At 47.0% G+C, this 18,012-nt stretch overlaps 1 protein-coding gene across 1 annotated transcript in view; it reads right to left on the bottom strand.

Annotated features, from left to right (window-relative positions):
* Positions 1–18,012, bottom strand: part of LOC147727845 (trypsin inhibitor ClTI-1-like) — a 360,963-nt gene that overhangs the window by 85,626 nt on the left and 257,325 nt on the right. The window contains exon 2 of the mRNA XM_086963189.1: positions 13,657–13,694. Within this exon, the coding sequence (XP_086819315.1) occupies positions 13,657–13,694 (38 nt within the window). The remainder of the gene's footprint in view (positions 1–13,656; positions 13,695–18,012) is intronic.

Raw genomic sequence — 18,012 nt, 5'->3', positions numbered from 1 at the left:
GCTCCCTCGCTTGCTCTCCCTCCCTCCCTCGCTCTCCCTCCCTCGCGCACCCTCTCCCTCGCTCTCCCTCGCTCCCTCGCTTGCTCTCCCTCCCTCCCTCACTCTCCCTCCCTCGCGCACCCTCTCCCTCGCTCCTCACTCTCCCTCGCTCCTCACTCTCCCTCCCTCCCTCGCTCTCCCTCGCTTGCTCTCCCTCCCTTCCTTGCTCTCCCTCCGTCGCGCTCCCTCTCCCTCCCTCGCTCCCTCTCGCTCTCCCTCGCTCCCTCGCTTGCTCTCCCTTCCTCGCTCTCCCTCCCTCCCTCGCTCCCTCTCGCTCTCCCTCGCTCCTTGCTCTCCCTCCCTCCCTCGCTCTCCCTCCCTCGGTTGCTCTCCCTCCCTCGCTCTCCCTCCCTCTCCGTCGCTCTCCCTCCCTCCCTCCTCTCCCTCCCTCGCGCTCTAGCGTCCCAAACCCCAGGCACTGTCCGACCCTATGTCGCTACCCCCAGACCCCTGGTGCAGACACCAGGACGCTCGGAGAGGCTCGGCATCGTGCCTGGAGGCCCTATGGCTCGTCCACCACCTGTCTTCACTACCGGGCCGTACCCCTGAGCTGACGGACTCTTTGAGAGCCACGGCTGCCCAAAACCGGGCGCTGCGTCCCTAAAGCCAGTGAGACTCACGAAGAGGGCAGGGCGCAGAGGTGGGCAGCACAGGACACTCCGCAACGCCCCTGGTGTTCCCAGACATTGTTGGACCCCGTCACCTCTGCCACTGTGCACCGGCGATGAAGGGCTGGACCTCTAAAGAGCGTCTGCTCTGTCCCTAGTGCTCCCAGAACAGGGTAGAACCGATGAGGTTCTAGGCAGCGCCCCTGGTGGTCACAGAGTGCAATACAGGAGTCTCTGTACCTGTGCTGTCAGCATCAGCCTGTGCCACGGACCGCCGCCCCCTGTGCCCCTCGCGGCGGGAACCTCTGTGAGCCATCACCATTTGCTGCTATGAATGGCGGGCACCTGGCGGGCAGCACTGCCACCCGTTCGCTCAGTGACCCCAGAGAGACTCCAAAACCCGCGGAACAAGTGCATCAAATCTAAAAGCAAGTCACTGAGGCGTTCCAGCGCTTGCAATGTAAACACCAACTATCCAAGCGGACGCAAATGAAAAAGCCTCACTTCGTTTAGTCCTAAAAACAGTCTTGGAAACGGCGTGTCTCCTATGCTGTTCAGCTTCAAAGTGCTGCTGCCCTCCTGCGAAGAAGCGCAGCGATTTGAGAACATTTCTTTACTGGGCACGCACACACAATCTCCACACACAGCCGCACCCAAGCACTTCACAGGTTTTTAAACGACCATTGGCATGTTAATGAGGTTGTATTCACCTCTCAGCGCCCCTGCAGCTCCACTCTGACTATAGTGAGAATCGCCCGGCCCCCACAGAGCAGCAGAGTCCGAGTCGCGCTCTGTTTGCAGACACTAAAAAAAAAAAAAAAAAGCTCGGGTACGATGTCTGGAAGGTCCGCGGGCCGCCAGGGAAGGCTTGCCGGGCCGCCACCGGCCTGCGGGCCGTACTATGAGTACCCCTGCCCTAGTGTAACCCCCTTAAAGTCAAAGCATCTGTCTGTATGGAAGTACCTGTGCATGGCAGTGCACACATAATATTTAACTACATAGTGTAACCTCAGGAGTGCTTACTGTCCTGCATACGTGTGCCACCAATGTTGACAGGGACCTAGGGAGCAAAGTGTGCAATAATGACACACCATATCTAAATAGAAGTCCCGAACAGCTGAACTTCAAGTGTCTTGGACCCAAAATCTCTACAGGGGTGAACAAGCTAACCTAAAAAAGGCTGTTTATTGAACTTAATCAGGGCTTGTGCATCAGTGTACAGAGAGGTTTAGAGGATATTAATAGAGTGAAACCCACGGAATCTCATCATTCAGACCTTCTGTGTTGGTCCGCAATTTATGGACCCAACATTGTTCTCGTCTGAACAGGTAAGTAGTTACGTCCGTGATGTGAGATGGAATAAATGGTCTCTCTAAAACTGTCCACTTAAGATCTTGTGGGCTGTGCTGGGCTGAGAGAAAGTGATTGATCAATTTGGTTGAGGACTTTCTGCATCTAATGGTACTCTTATGTTCAAGAATGCGAGTTTTCACTCTACGTGTGGTCATGCCCACGTAAAGCAGAGAACATGGGCAATGGATCAAGTACACCAAATTTTCGCTATTACAGTTTGTGTGGCTAGTCAAGTTCCAAGGTCTGGATGTACCAATATCTACTTCCGTGGTGTGAGTCATGTGAGGACATGCTGCACAGGACCTACAAGGGAAATGGCCCTATACAGGAGGTAAGTTCCACAAAGTCCCTTGTGGATTCTTCTGTTGGTGCGAGGACGTGTGTGGACCAAATGATCCTTGATATTAGTGTTCCGTCTAAACGCAAATAGTGGGCGTGGTAGTGGAATGTCACCAATGCAGAGGATTTTCCAATTGGACAATTGCTTTTCTTAATTTTATTAGAAAAACTACAAAAAGTATGAACACATGTCAGTCTGTTGTTAGTTTCTTTAGGGGTACTTATTTCAAGAAGGGCCGCCAGGTTGTTATTAGCTGCAAGTTTTAACGATTTCTTCACAAGTTTCTTGGGGGATTGTCTCACTCGTAGCTGATCTGCTAACTTCTGAGCATGTTCCTAATGCTTCCCACTCGATGAACAGTTCCTCCTAATATGTCAAAACTGGCCAAATGGCAAATTGTCATGTAGGGCTTGAGGGTGATAGCTCCCATATGATAGGAGAGAGTTCCTCGCCATCGGTTTCCTATACAGTTCCGTACTCAGGCCACCTACTACAGGAGAAATCATGACGTCCAAAAAGGGCAGGTGAGTCTTACTGTATTCACAGGTGAAATTCAGAAATTCAGATATTCGATAGATAGGCACTTTCACAGCTCAGCGCCGTGGCGGACAGACACTCCTCTTCCTGGGGCACTTCTGATGCAGCGCCCACGAGGCGCCAGGTCCCACCAGCAGGGACCAAAAATGGCGCTCATTCCTTCTTCAGGGGCCAGGGAGCAGAGCAGCAGGCACTACTGGGCCAGGTCAGCAGTCAGTAGGAACTTATCAAGACAGGGCGGTAGGCTTTAACCATCCTCCACTGTAGCGTGGCCCTCCTCCTGTACTGCAGCCTGTACTCCTGCAGTGGGACTTCCACTAGCCCTGGGGACAGCAGAGGGGCGTTAGTTGGGTGCAGGGTCCAGCACACAGGCCCAAGTGGCGGTATCCCCTGGCAGCAGGTCCCCTCACGTTCCTGTCCCTGCTCTGACTCAGCACATGGTGGCACAGCCCCCTTACTTATAAACCTCTCACCCCACCTACCAGGAAGTGCCAGAAACTTCTGGAATCCTCTGGGGAACTGGTTTAAACTGGCTCAGGGGGAGGAGTAGAGCACCCTGGGTGCCAGGCTTTCCCTCCAAATGCTGGGATGGCTGGGTACCAAACAACTAGACCGCTAACCTACTGCAGTCAGGTGGCACAATACATAGCCATGGTATCCATGTTAAATGCAGCATTTCACCAGGGTGCATTTCCACAATGGGGGGATAATAAGTGCACACACCATTGCATTACATTTTCACATTAAACAGGGCATCTCACACCACACATGGCCTATACATTTTCTACCATGGGGGTGACATCCTAAAACAGGGGGGTGAAAAGCAAAACATTTTGGGGGAAAATGGGCCAAGTCCAACACGACTCCCCCCAGCCAAAAACCAGGATAGACCGATCAATGCCTTGATGGGCTTCCCTGCTTGGGGCGAGAAAAGGTGGAGGCAGGCCTGCAACTACAGGAGCACCTGCAGTTTCTTCGCCATTCTGGAACCCGGTGGTTTCCTCTCTCAACCCTCCCTTCACCAACCAAACCACCCCACTGAAGCTCTCTAGTGGGATGTGGCCAGGACTGGCCACTAGGCCATCCAAATGTCTCTGGTCCTTGCTCTCTCACAGACTGGGGGGGCTTTAGCCCCAGGCCCGTAGTACCCTTTTACCACTCTCCTCCTACCAAACTCCCACTGGTCCTCCCACCTGGGGTCCGCACCCTCAAGCTGACCAGCCACCAGGGGCGAGGCTCTCTTCCCCCTACCTCTCCTTCTGGGGTTCCGCCCTCTCCTTCTATGTGGGGCACCCTCAGAACACCACTCTCTCCCCAGTCCAGGGCCTTGACCCTGCAACTGATTCCCCAACCTAGAGTCTAAACCCTTAGGTTGAACCGGTGACAGGGGCTAGTCCTCCCTCCCCCTGCACACTCTCCCAGAGTTCTGCACCCTCCTAACTGGAGTAGTACCCCTGGAAATCAATTCCGGGGGGACACTGTTTACAGACGTCCCACCCGCCAGGTCAGGCAACTCCTGAACCTGGCATCCCAGCCCAGGATCTAAACCCTTAAGCTGACCCGTGACAGGGGCGAGTCTTCCCTCCCCCTGCACCCCCTCCCAGAGTTCTGCACCCTCCTACCTGGAGAAGGACTCCTGAAAGTCAAACCGGTAGGGACCTTGATTACAAGTGCCCCACCCTCCAGGTCAGGCAACCCCTGAACCTGGACCCCCAGCCCAGGATATAAACCCTTCGACTGAGCAGACCCCCAAACCTCTGAAACTCCGATTACAGATGCTCCGGGTCCTCCTGACACAAGGGGATCCCTTTCACTGGAAGGCACATCAGGACAGCCTAGGCTCCCAACCTGGGGTTCCCTTCTGAAACTCTCCAGGCCCTGTGACTGCGGTTGGGGCACCTCGGGACACCTCCCCGTCTCACTCCTTCCTGTAGATAGAATGTGAGGCCCTACAACCCTCTCACTTCCCTGGGTCCTAGCTGGGCCATTCCTCACCTCTCCCGCCTCTCTGGGTCGGAAGACCCCTGTACCACTCCCTCTGGATCACTCCCCAATGCCCTCTCAGACTCTTTGGCACTTACCCAAAGGTCTGCCTCCCGTGCCAGTTCCCTGGGGTCTGAGAACCCACACTGCAACAAGTGGTGATGCAGACTTGGGAAACCACTCCTCAGCATGTGCTCCTTGATAACTACATGGCACAGCCCTTCCCAATCCTCTACTGCGCTACTAACCACCCAATCCTCCAATGCAATCCAACACTCCTCCGCAAACTCCCCCCAGGCCTTGTGGGACAGTTTTCCCCTGCCCCTGAACTCCAACCCGACCCCTTCTTCCTGGGAATCAGGCACCGTCTCCTAGGCTCGGGGAGTGGGGACTCCCTGCACTGGAACCACTCTCGCTGCCACCACTGGATCCCACCCTTACTGGTGAGTCCAGACTCCTAAAACCACTCTCAGGGGACAACCTACCCACCTGAGCTAGTCTCTCCCTGGCAAAGGCCCTCTCCACCTCCACCATCCTCTCCTGCGCTAGGACCTTCTCAGTCTCTAGGCTCTTCTCTTCCACCCTCAGCTGCGCTAACTGTCTGGCATGCTCCAACCTGAGCTTCTCCAGCGTCAGCTGATGTTCCCTTTCTTCCCTCCTATCTACCCACTATTCTGGGGACAGGGAAAGGGATGGTGCAGTGCCCCCGGCACTGGCCCAGTGGGGGACTCCCTATCTATGGTGTCCTCATTAGCTACTGGTGCCTCCGCCCTATCAACTTCTTCCTCCTCTTCCTCAGAGTCACCACCCTCCAGGGTTATGGACCGGGGACCCTCCATTTGGTCTCCACCAAATTCACCCTTTAAATACGCAGAGGGGTAATCGGAAAGGCCCCCACAAGGCTCTAAGGGTTCCCCCCTCTTGAAAGTTTCGAAGAGGAACAATTTCCTGCGGAAGTCACCTATTGGTATCCCCCTCTCTCTACAGAAATACATCACTTCCTGTTCAGTGTACTCCATGAGGTAATCCTCATCATAGACCAACCCCATCCTGGCAAGGTACACCCGGGACACACCACCCACAGTGCAACAGGGGGACACACTTCAAAAACACCTTTCAGGAGGAAATACAATAATCAGAAAAACACAATAATCCCCAAGAAAAACTGTGATTACTTTTAACTGCTCAGTTTGTGGTGTAACCCATTGTTGCTGTGGTACTGCGCAAACATAAGTCCTATCCCACCGCTCGCCAACAATGTTAGCAATGGGGTAGCCAATTCTACGGGGGGTAGCATGGTGCAGAGGGGGCAGGCCAAACTCCTGAGGACATGTGTGAAGCATCCACACAGTACATACAGGCGACACCCAAGGCACACCACAAAAAGAGACAAAACACCAGTTTTGGTTGAAAAAGAATAACTTTTGTATTAGGTCAAATATGCAAAAGTAAACACAGTAGTCACTATAATGCGCCAACTGGCGCCTGGGCAATATATACATGGGGATTATTTACAGGGTAAATGACGAAAAGGGGGGGTAAGTCCATCAGGGTCAATATTGCAAGGAAAACGTAGGCATTAACTCTTGGCATAACCTTAGCAGTAGGCATTCAGCATAAAAAAACATTAGGTGTAAAAGTACAGTTTGACTTGCAGTAGCATCTCCTGCCATAAAGGAACATTACACGTCCCGCATTAACATCAGGCATAGGCCTAAATCGTAGAGCAGGAAACACAGTGCGCATAAAAAAATGGCGCAGAACATCAGCAATATAAGCGTGAGGGGAAGAAACACTAGGCCTCAGCCTTTGGGCACATCAGCGCATTAGGCAGCATACTTGCATGAACACACTCCACCGGGGCATATACCGTTAGCTACACAACAAATCATCAGCATGGAAAACATTAGCGTAAACACGCAGGCATGTAAGTATAGCCACATAAACATGCCCTCGGTCCTTGCAGCTGCCCACTGTCCTGCGGCGCAGCTGGGTAGAAGAACTCCAGCCCACATGAAAAGCAGGCGAGTGTCTGGCCTCTGCAGTGCGGTGAATCTGTGAGTGCTGCTGGGGAGCCTAAAGTAAAGTGCTGTGCCCCTAAGCGCTACAGTGCTAGAAGCGGCTGATTTAAATGAACGAGGGTTCTCACCCCGCATGAGGACGCTCTGCTGTCTGGAATACTGCTGATGTTCTATGCCATTTTTTATGCGCACTGTATTTCCTGCTCCACGATTTAGGCCTATGTCTGATGTTAATGCGGGACGCGTAATGTTCCCTTTTGGCAGGGGATGCTAATGCAACTCAAACTGGGCTTTTACACCTAATGTTTTATTTTATGCTGAATGCCTACTGCTAAGGTTATGCCAAGAGTTAATGCCTACGTTTTCCTTGCAGTATTGACCCTGATCAACTTACCCCCTTTTCGTCGTTTACCGTGTAAATAATCCCCGTGTATATATTGCCCGGGCACCAGTTGGCGCGGTACAGTGACTACTGTGTTTACTTTTGCATATTTGACCTAATACAAAAGTTATTCTTTTTCAACCAAAATTGGTGTTTTGTCTCTTTTTGTGGTGTGCCTTGGGTGTCGATTGTGTGTACTGTTTGGATGCTTCACACATGTCCTCAGGAGTTTGGCCTGCCCGCTCTGCACCATGCTACCCCCCGTAGACTTGGCTACCCCGTTGCTAACACTGGGGGCACACTATGCTTTGCCAGGCCAGTTCAACACGGCCCTTGTGCACCCGGGCTATTCAAACACCACTGTTCACTCAGGCCAGCCAGCAGGGCACTGTTGTGTTTTAGCAATGTATAGTGAAGAAATTGACACATGGATTTTGGGTCTGTCCAATCACCAAAGGTAGCCCAAGAGAGATACAGTCACTCGTGTCCAAGTAAAAGCTCAAAGGCATCATTGAGACTGGGCAGGTGGCTGTCCATCGTATGAGTGGTCAACGTGGTAGTGTGCAGAATCATTCGGAGTATCTCTTGTACCAGTCAACGGGGTGTTGTTCACTGCAGGCGCTGCCAGCTCAAGTTCAGTTAGCTTCAATCCAGTCATAAATCATGAAACATCTACCATGCGTTCAGAGTAGGGGTGATGTATAGGCCAAAACAAGACACTGTGAACAATTCATGGATGGTTGCCTCACAACTGTGCATCTGTGGAAGGTGATCTATAATCAGCAACGTTTGCTAGCATGTTGACAAGCAACAGAGGAAACAGGACACAAGTTGTCCTGACTTATCCCCATCTGTGTTCATCACAGCTTGTCATGTGGTAAAGAAAAAGCAACACCCCTACCTAATATGTTAGCCTGTATACCAGCTAGCACCCAGTACTACTTGAAACCCCTCTTAGCAAGGAGAGAATAGTTCTTAGCAACTATCGAACATGACAACCCTGATCCCTCAGAATCGTGGAAACAGTGCAATACTTATCGCTCAGTCACTCATGCTCACTTTGTCTCAGAGAGATACACAGAATAAACGGTGGGGACGTTTTTCAATAAGCATTTATTGAACAAGTGTCATTCTAGTGTAAAATCGGTGTGCTGAAACAACCACTAGACAGTAACAGATATAAATGATTTTAAGTACTAACAGAGTAAAAGGATAGTAGAGTTCTACCATTGTGCTAAGACAATGAATACAGGCAAGAATATAAAATACATGACATTAAAATGCGTACTCCTACAATTCGACCCTAACTAGATGTACCTAACTGTACCTAGCATGTATGTGAGTGTAAAGCCAAGAAACCCTCTAGGATAAAGTCAACCCCATTACCTGAAGTGAGAGACTGTGGGACCCCGTCTTGGTCTTGAGATGGACCACTGCGAGCTGGAGTGTCTGAATGCAGGAGCCTCAGCGTCTTGTGTCAGTGTGTCGGTATGTAAGACCTTTTTTTCCTCTGACTTCCTCAGCAAGATATGGTGATTATATACCCAAAGCGGTTCCCTCAGGGGTTCTACCTTGCTGTGTCATCTCGGACTTAGGACTACGGAAGGAATGACCCTTGTACATAGTTATTATGCAGGAGATGGTAGTCCTGCTAAGTTTCCAACAATCTTCATGCATAATGGATGAGGCTAGTTTTCAGGGAAAACCTCATGTCCTGTATGCAGCACCGTAACTAGGTAAAATGTCTGTCCCAAGAACCGTTATGTAGTGTAATGGTAGGCGAGAATATAGGTGAAAGGTTAGGTGACTACCTGAGCTTATATTGGGGTACCTATATGGAATGTAACACTGTTGCTCAATCAGATTGGTGGGGTGTTTGATCTGACAGCATGACTAACATCACAATCTGCACCCGAACCACAGTCGATTGATGACATACTGATACCTCTGTCTACAGCAAAGCCATGAGGAAAGTGTCCCAGACAACATACAGTTCAATAGACAGAGCCACATTGTAACGATTTCAGTGATTGCCACTCAAACAACATAGAAGTTGTTGTGTCCCAGTCAACAGTGAATTATTTAGAGACAAAATCCAGCAGTAATGCAAAGAATGCATGGGCCGACAACAATGTAGGCCACAGTCACCATGTGTGGACTGGGTGCACAGCACATGACACCCAATCTGTATGTGTCTAGGGTCATCTCCTGAGAATGTCATTCACACCAATTCAGCATCTACCTTCTCAGGCTGTAGTGTGAGCAGCAAATACATAATTCCATTCTGAATGTGCAGATTGTGTACTGCAGAGTAGTAGGAGTACACATGATTCGCAGAACGTACGTTGCACTGACAAGTGTTGGAGGGACCAATTCTCAGCACATTGTGTAAGCTGAGCTGCCACCATTGTTGAGGATGCGGGGGGCTTAACCTGTGGCTCTCGGACACAATTGGCAGACAACCTCAAGCCAAGGGACATGGGACCATCTTGTGAGGATGAGGGATATGTGCAGAATGTAGCCTGCTCTGTCCACATGTGGTCATGAAACACTGCACTTTTTATATTTAAAAACTTCAAGGCGACTCTCTACAAATAAATATTGACCTCTAGCTCTGTGTCTTTTTTTTAATGTGGTAAATGGAAACTCATATGGACCCACACAAGGGATACACTTGCCAAACTAGATCACAGGCGGTAAAATACATTGACAATGAAAATACTTATGGAACTGGGTGTAATATTCCTGTGTCACATGTGTGTTTTGTGACAGTGCACTGTATTTACATCAGGTCAACCAGGGGTATCATTACAATGAGTCCATCTCCCTTGGGGTCCCCATACCCCTGACATCAGTACACGTGTGTGTAGTCTCCTGGTAAGTGTGGGGATACATTTCAGGATTAGTCTGACCCCAGATGGCCCAACAACACCCATCCTTGACTTATCACTCGGGAGGGCAATAGCCCTCTATGCAATAGATTGCCATCCAAAGTTTCTGCATTATTACAGTACAATGTAATAGACCTGGGGCTTAGCGAGTTCTGGCTCCATCCGGAAAAATTTACTCTGGATTCAAGAACGGAACTTAAGAGGATTTATTGGAGCCAGGCTGTATTAAAAGTAGTACAGAATAGCAGCGCTGGCCCACTCACGAATGATTACTTGATGGTCAAACCTGTTCCTTGTTTTGCGGTTTTTCTCCACCAAATAGAACCTCCACTTGCAAAAATACTGTATTTAAAATTTACGTGCGGGACTCTTCGTGTTAGATCTATTACAGCCAAGTGGGGAACACCCTGCAATGGGGAGGAAGATAGTAAGTGTACAATGTGCCAGCTGTCTACAAGGGAAAATATAGCACATGTTCTACTATTTTGCCCCACCTATATGAAAGCCAGAGAGAAATGGATTGCACCGTTGGGAAGAAAAATGGGTGGGAGAAGATATATGGACATGTTACGCATTTTAAAAACAGATAACACCCAGCTAGTTGTTTTTGGAGTTTCGAGATTTTTATTGGCTGCTAATTATAGAAGATAGAAGAAGGGTTTGAAATTTTAACTAGGATTTTGTAACAGTGGACCTAAGAATATTAAGCATGTACTTTTTTGTCATCTAGTCGATTATTTTTAGTGTATATAGTATTTAAGATTTTATTATGAAATGTATTTCCAGTAATTTTGGGGGAAAATTATTATGATAAAAAGACATTGTATTTTATATATCGTAATGTACGTTACATTTTAATGGCGATCGCACTTTAGTCCGGATTTTGCGCATTTGCACAAACGCCACGTTCTATGAATTGGTAACCCATAATTGTGAATATTATTATTATTGACTTAAGGACTGTGTTCTTTTTTGCACTTATTCGATTGCACTTTACATTCGAACTGCATATTTGCACAAATGTAACGTTGTATAAATTGGCAATCTATAACTGCGAACATATTTTATGGACTGGAAGTATTTGAATATTGTATGACTTTGATTTCTCTTTTATGATTCTTTGAATCGAATAAAGATGCTTTTGATTGATTGAGTACAATATAAGCAATCTCCACCTCCATCCCAGGGCATTATCCAAGATGAAGTATGATCAATCAGTGACAACATCTACCTACAAAGGGTAACTTGCCACTCATGCCCAAACACAACTCAGACAAGGCAAGGCTAGGTGGACAATAGGTTTTGCATATGCCAATGTACTCAAAGCAGACATTCTAACAATCAGTCACAAACATTCACTGGCAGACAGCAAGCAGCAGAAAACACATACTACATCCTCATATTTAATCGGAAATCTGTTTTTTCCTACTTACAAACACATAATCAACACATATGTGGATTTCAACATTACCTCTCGGCCTGCATAATCTCTACTTGTGAGAGTAGGACCCCTTTAACTTCCACCTCAAAGTACATGCTCATCTCTCAAAACTACCATACGTACACAAGCACGTCATAAGCATGTCATAAGCCCCCTCTGGTGCATTTCTCTTCAAACATGTCTGCCACACAAGCTCCTGCCCTTTACTCAAACTCCCTAAATGAATCTCAATATCTCACACTGGCGCTACCCTTCTTACATCCACATTCACAGCAACACTCTTCATCACTATGTACACAACACCTCTCACATATATGAAATAGGCACAATGTACTATACTCATCACCTCCTCGGCAAATTTCAAACGTTACATGTCAAATGGACCACTCTCATACACAGTTGCATCCTCAAAAATGTCTTAGACTGCACTCAATTAACAATATACAGCATCATAGCCCAGTCTGACATGCTCAAATTATACATAAACACATCTCACAACAAGACACTTACATTTCTCAATGAATATGTCCTCAGCCATTTGCACATGAACAGACACCCACTATACTATGTTTAAGTCCTTCATATTGTCATTTCTGAAACAGATGCTTCCACATGTTGGAAAAAAACATGCATCAACTATACTACACCTCATACGTCACTGTTCAGCACCCTAAATTACCCAAATGATGTATACCCTTTAGATGCACTTATCCACTTTGCACACAATGACAAGTTGAACCTTGTCTCACTGTGGCCCTGTGACATCCACATATGACTTCAATGCTCCATACCACCATTGACTTATGTACATCAACAACTATCCTCACTCATTGGAAATGCACAGTTACAGTCACCCCTCACTGTAGAGGCACAGACTACAGCTCACATATCCTGCCAGAATAAAAACCTTGTCTAAGTAACACCTATCACATCTACCTATTCATACCATACCTTGCACAGGATTTAACCAGTTGCATATTCTGAATCACATCATTCTATATGCAAACACTCACATAGGGTGAATGTGGATACCTCATGTCTCCTACACAAGATCTGCCTATGCCCTCAACTCATACCTTACACTATCTGACAATCACTAAATGTGTCCTGCCCCATGACGAATGTATCCCCACTCAAATCAAAAATTGAAATACTAGTCGCTTTCACCTTTACCCTGGTTTAAGCAAGCTCAGAACATGCAACATGGACTCTTGATAATAAATCTGCAGCTACGACGCACATTCCCATAAACACATCCTCCCATGTGTGCCAACTAAGAGCATGGTGAAGACTCATGATCTTGGAGCATCTGCACAGTAGATGGGCACACAGCACTTATTGTTCAGCTCAATGATAGGGCAACCTATGCCCCCAATTCCCCCTCCCCTCAGCACCCATCTGCACCCCAAACAAGGAGACTCTGTGGTACGCTGTTTGCCACGACCTGGATAACTCACAGCACATCGCCCTAGAGGCCATTTCCCATCAGCATAGATCTTTAATATAACCTTGTCCTCATGCACATGACTGAATGCCAGTTTTAAATTGCTAGGGTGCTAACTGTGAAAAAACTGCGTACCACAGAAGGGGATAGAAAATCCTATGTGTTGCTTCTTTAACATCACTTGTGTGCTGCACCCCTTTAATATCACTTGTGTGATGCGAGATCAGAAAATGGTGATCGTTGGCATTAGGAACACCTAAACAGCATGGCCTACTTATATCATTTTCACTTCTGAAATATAATTATTAAACGGTAATCAGCTTAAACTATGCATTCTGAATGCAAATCGTTTGTAAATTGCATGTCATCTACTGTGGGGACCCTTGCATTTTAAGTTTTTTGCACACATCTAGGAAACTGCATTCCGTAGGCCATCCCATGGAACATATAGTTGAGAAAGAACAATAGCATCTTTCTTCCATCTCATATGTTTGTTTAAAAGGCAGGGTTTTCATTTGTCGTTCTGATTTAAATGCCATGATCTGATCAATAGTTATGTAACAGGAAAATGCATAGCTTTACAACATAACTGTAGAAGTAAAAATAGTTTTACTTACAGGTTTTCCACCTGCGACCTCAGCTATAGAAAATATCACTACAATTATAAGAAAAAGTATTGATGTAATATAGTACAGCAATTTACTTATTGCAAGTGATTCAGTAATACAGTATTTACTTACCTTAGGATACACATCACGATTACAATAAAACTTTTGTTTCTAAAAAGAACAGTTTCAAGCACATTACAATACAATCTAAAATATGTGATGGCAACGACATATAAAGACAGTAATATAAGTACAACAATAAACAAATAACCTCAAAGCACAGTGTAAATTCACTAACCCATTTGTACAGCCCATGGCCTAGTACCAAAGCAACAATCTTCTTCTATGCTAGATGTATTCACAGTACGGGCCAGGCCACAAGCAGCCCTCCTGACCTTTACATGAGGCACCCCTGGTAAACAGTAGCACTGGGCTGGAAGCATGAATGTTTCTAAATTCATGTTTGCAAACTATCACTTAAAAAAGCTTCGCTATGCACCAATATATTAAGGTGAAATGATTCCGCATGTTAAAGAAATACACCTGAGTTGCGCCCATCATCTTTTTGTGTTGTTGTAGACGCCCCAAGTGGGGAGGGTATACCCAGAGGTGGGTCCCAAGCTCACTATGCCATTGGATTCAAGTTAGCCTGGCTGATAAGGGGTGGTATACCAAAGCCGGTCCCAGGATGCTTGTTTTCCGGTCCAGGGAGGACCTGGTTTGGCAGTTCAGGCAGGACTGTTCCCATGTGTAGCACGGTCAAGACGGATTTGCATATGGCTAGGTCCACTCTGAATGGGCATGGTGAGCAAAAAAAAAATCATGGATTTAGGCAAAGATCTCGGAGCTGGTGGTGAATGTTTGACAGTGTTCGGCATTCCGTCCATCATCTTTTTGTGTTGCTATAATACAGATCCTCCAGATGATTCCAACCTTGACCTTTACCCATCTAAGCCCTCCCAACCATACGACACAACAAATTACCATGAGGTGTTGCGCAGGGCTGCACACTACCATAAAGCAAATGTGTACACAGTGCAAGATGAGGAAGATTTCCTTGTTGACACGCTATCAAAAACACAGCTTACAGTTACATTTTTACCGACGCTAAAAGGCATGCCTAAACCCATGGCGGAATTCTTTAAGCAACCCGTAAAATCAAGGGTCCTAGCCCAAAGGGTTGACAAAAAATATAATCCTTCCCATTCGATCCAATGTATATCAAAAGCCATGTTCCTCCCGAGTCTCTGGTAGTGTGGGACAGCACAAGCAGCCAATCACCTCCAAATAGCAATTACAATGTGGCTACAACAGGCACAATGGGATGAGATGCAAGATTTACTTCAGAATCTCCCAGAACAATACAAACAGAGAGGAGCAGAACCTGTAGAAGAAGGGAGGATAATATCTACTGCTACTACAAGCACAAGGGACGTTAACATCAGTATTATTATTAGGTGACACACCTGGCTTAGAGTTTCTGGCTTCAAACCTGACGTACAGCTAAATCTACTAAATTTGCCATTTGTTGGACCCCAGGTAGATGAAAGGCCCGAGAAGATAAAGAAAGACACCCAAAACTGCAAAAGCTATGGGTGACTTCTGAACCTACCAACACTGGGATTCCTTTCGGAGAGGCTAGTACGAAGGGGCATCAAAAACAAGCACCTAAACAGACAAAAATCACAGCTTAAAAACTGCCCAGCCCGTATCAGTCTCAGTACACCCAAGGAACATACTGCAGGTCACAATAAAGAGGCAATAAGGGTGCAAGGTTGTGGATCTGCTTTCAAAGGGACCATTTCCACCAAACAGTGACACTCTAAGCGCGTCCACTTAACACCATTAGAGGGGCAGCTAAAGGATTATGACACACACTGGGAACAAATTGCATCAGACCAGTGGGTCTTTTATATAATTAAAGATGGATATTGTCTAGAACTCACATCACCACCTCCCAATATCCCATCTCGCGCACAATCTGTGTCAAGAAAGCATCTCTCACTACCTCAAAAGGAGATTCAAGCTCTCATTCAAAATGGGACCAAAGAGCCAGTCCCACTAAACTACAAAAGACTAGAGGTTTACTCACTCTATTTTCTAATTCCAAAGAAAGATGGTACCTTAAGGCCTATATTAGCCCTCAAGCCACTCAACAGATACATCCTGTCAGAGCACTTCCACCTGGTAATGCTCCAAGAAGTAATACCTTTGCTACAGCAAGGAGACCTCATGACCATAGATCTCAAGGACACTTATTTCCACATTCAAATACATCCAGTCCATCAATGCTACCTCCGTTTTCAAGGAAGTGGCCAACATTACCAGTTCAAAGTGTTGCCATTTGGAGTAACTATTACACCAAGAGTATTCACAAAATGTCTCACAGTTGCAGCAGCGCATCTCAGAAAGGGACACACAGACGTGTTCCCATACCTAGATGATTGGCTAATCCAGAGGTGTGGCAGGGTGAGCAAAGAGCAATGGCTTCAACCCAGATCTAGTGCCTGCGGGGAGTGTCTGAAAAGTTTAAGCACTCACTTCATCATCTTGTTGTGTTTGCTATGTTCGCGTCAATTGGCCATGAGTATGCCCAGGCGTGGGTCCCTTGCTGACTGTGCCACTGGATTCAAGCTAGCCTGGCTGATGAGGGATACCCCAAAACCGGTCCCAGGATGCTGGCTTCCAGTCCACTGAGGACCTAGCCTGGAAGTTTGGGCTAGACTCTTCTTATGGGAAGCAGGGACAAGACTGATTTGCATATGGCTGGGTCTGTCCGAACTGGGGTGGCATGGTGAGCAAAAAACACAATGGATTTAACCCAGATTACTTGACTGGGGGGAGTGTCTGAAGAGTTTCAGCACTCCGACTATCATCTTGTGTTTGCCTGGATGTATAATATAGTCATCCTGTGCATCATTAATATTTTGAGGTTCCCCCTCAGCATTTATAAGGTATGGTTCATCATAGGGGTAAGTGTTATCCAATATGCACTGCTCCCCGAGGGATGATGGTGTGGGTGATCCCTGTGGATGAGCACGAGGAGACTGTTGTGGTGATAATAGCGGCACAGGTGGTGTACCTGGTGTGGGCAGCAGAGGGATAATGGGGGATAAAGAGAGGTTATGGGCAAAGGTAGACTAGGAGGGGAAGGAGGTGGTAGTTAAAGAAATAGTATGAGGCTAGTATCCCTGTCCCTATTCTTCCTCTTTGGAGATTTTTGTGGTTGAGGCCCTATGATCTCCTCTTCAAATGTTTTCTTCCTTTTAGGGAGCTTGTCTGTTGGTGGTGGAGGTGGTTTTGTAACCACTCTTCCGGTGTCTGTCCTGAAGGCAGCAGAGTTCCGTGAGCCACTGGGAATATCTTTGTGTGATTGTGGGAGGCTTTTGCTGGGGTACTATTGTATCGTTTCGAGATGGTCTGATCGTGTTCAGAATCTGACCTGTGGAAGGGATTCTGCTCATACAACAGAACTGTGCCTTGGGATGACAGGATGTCAGAATGTAGAGACTGAGTCTCGCTACAACGTCAGTATCTGTCAGTCCAAATCCCGGCTAGCCAACAGTGCCTCAACTGAACTCCAAACCTCCCCAGAGTAGCAGGTGATTTTTGCGACCTGGAACATTACCCTCAAGCCCCAAGGAAACTGTGAAAACAGTCCCTCGCCTTTCGTCACTCACTCATGCATGCATGTAGTAAACATAAGAAAGACACAAAGGTAGCTTACAATACATTTATTGAAATTATTGTATTCTATTATGAATCAAACAAGCTGCAATCATTAGGCAGATGAAACTAAACAAAGTAATTAGCATTACTACCGGGCTGTATAAAATAAACATCCCCACCATAGCATATTATCTATCTGTCTAGGCCTACCCTTACTTTGTGAGCACAGAGATATATATGTGATCTCTGGGATTGGCAACAGGCCCCATACCTGGTGCATGTAGTTAGGTGGTCTGCATCATGAGTTAAAACTCAGTTTACACAAGGCTGCATGTTAGGCTCTGCGTGTGTTTGTTCCAGAACAAGTCTCTCTGCTGGAATTCTCCTCTCTGCCCCACAAAGGGACGAGATACATCTTATATGATAAAAACTACTCTGTTGGAAAGCTGCAGCTGTGTTACTGTGTTATGTCTAAAATGTTAGAAGCTGTTACTGAACAAGCAAAGAAAACAGTTCACTATGTTGTTATATATTCTAGTGAACCTTTTTCAAAATGTGCAGACTGAATCCCAAGAAGAATCACTGAATAACAAACACCATGTACAGCGAAATCCTGCGAAGGATGTTCAGCTACTGTGAAAGTCAGTTGTTTTAACTTCCCAATAAGTAACACAGTATAAGTGTCAATCTTTTTAG

The sequence above is a fragment of the Lissotriton vulgaris genome, chromosome 3_1, assembly GCF_964263255.1.
Source record: "Lissotriton vulgaris chromosome 3_1, aLisVul1.2, whole genome shotgun sequence".
NCBI lineage: Eukaryota > Metazoa > Chordata > Amphibia > Caudata > Salamandridae > Lissotriton > Lissotriton vulgaris.
Note: the sequence above shows the minus strand (reverse complement) of the source record. Positions and strands in the feature narration are given on the sequence as shown.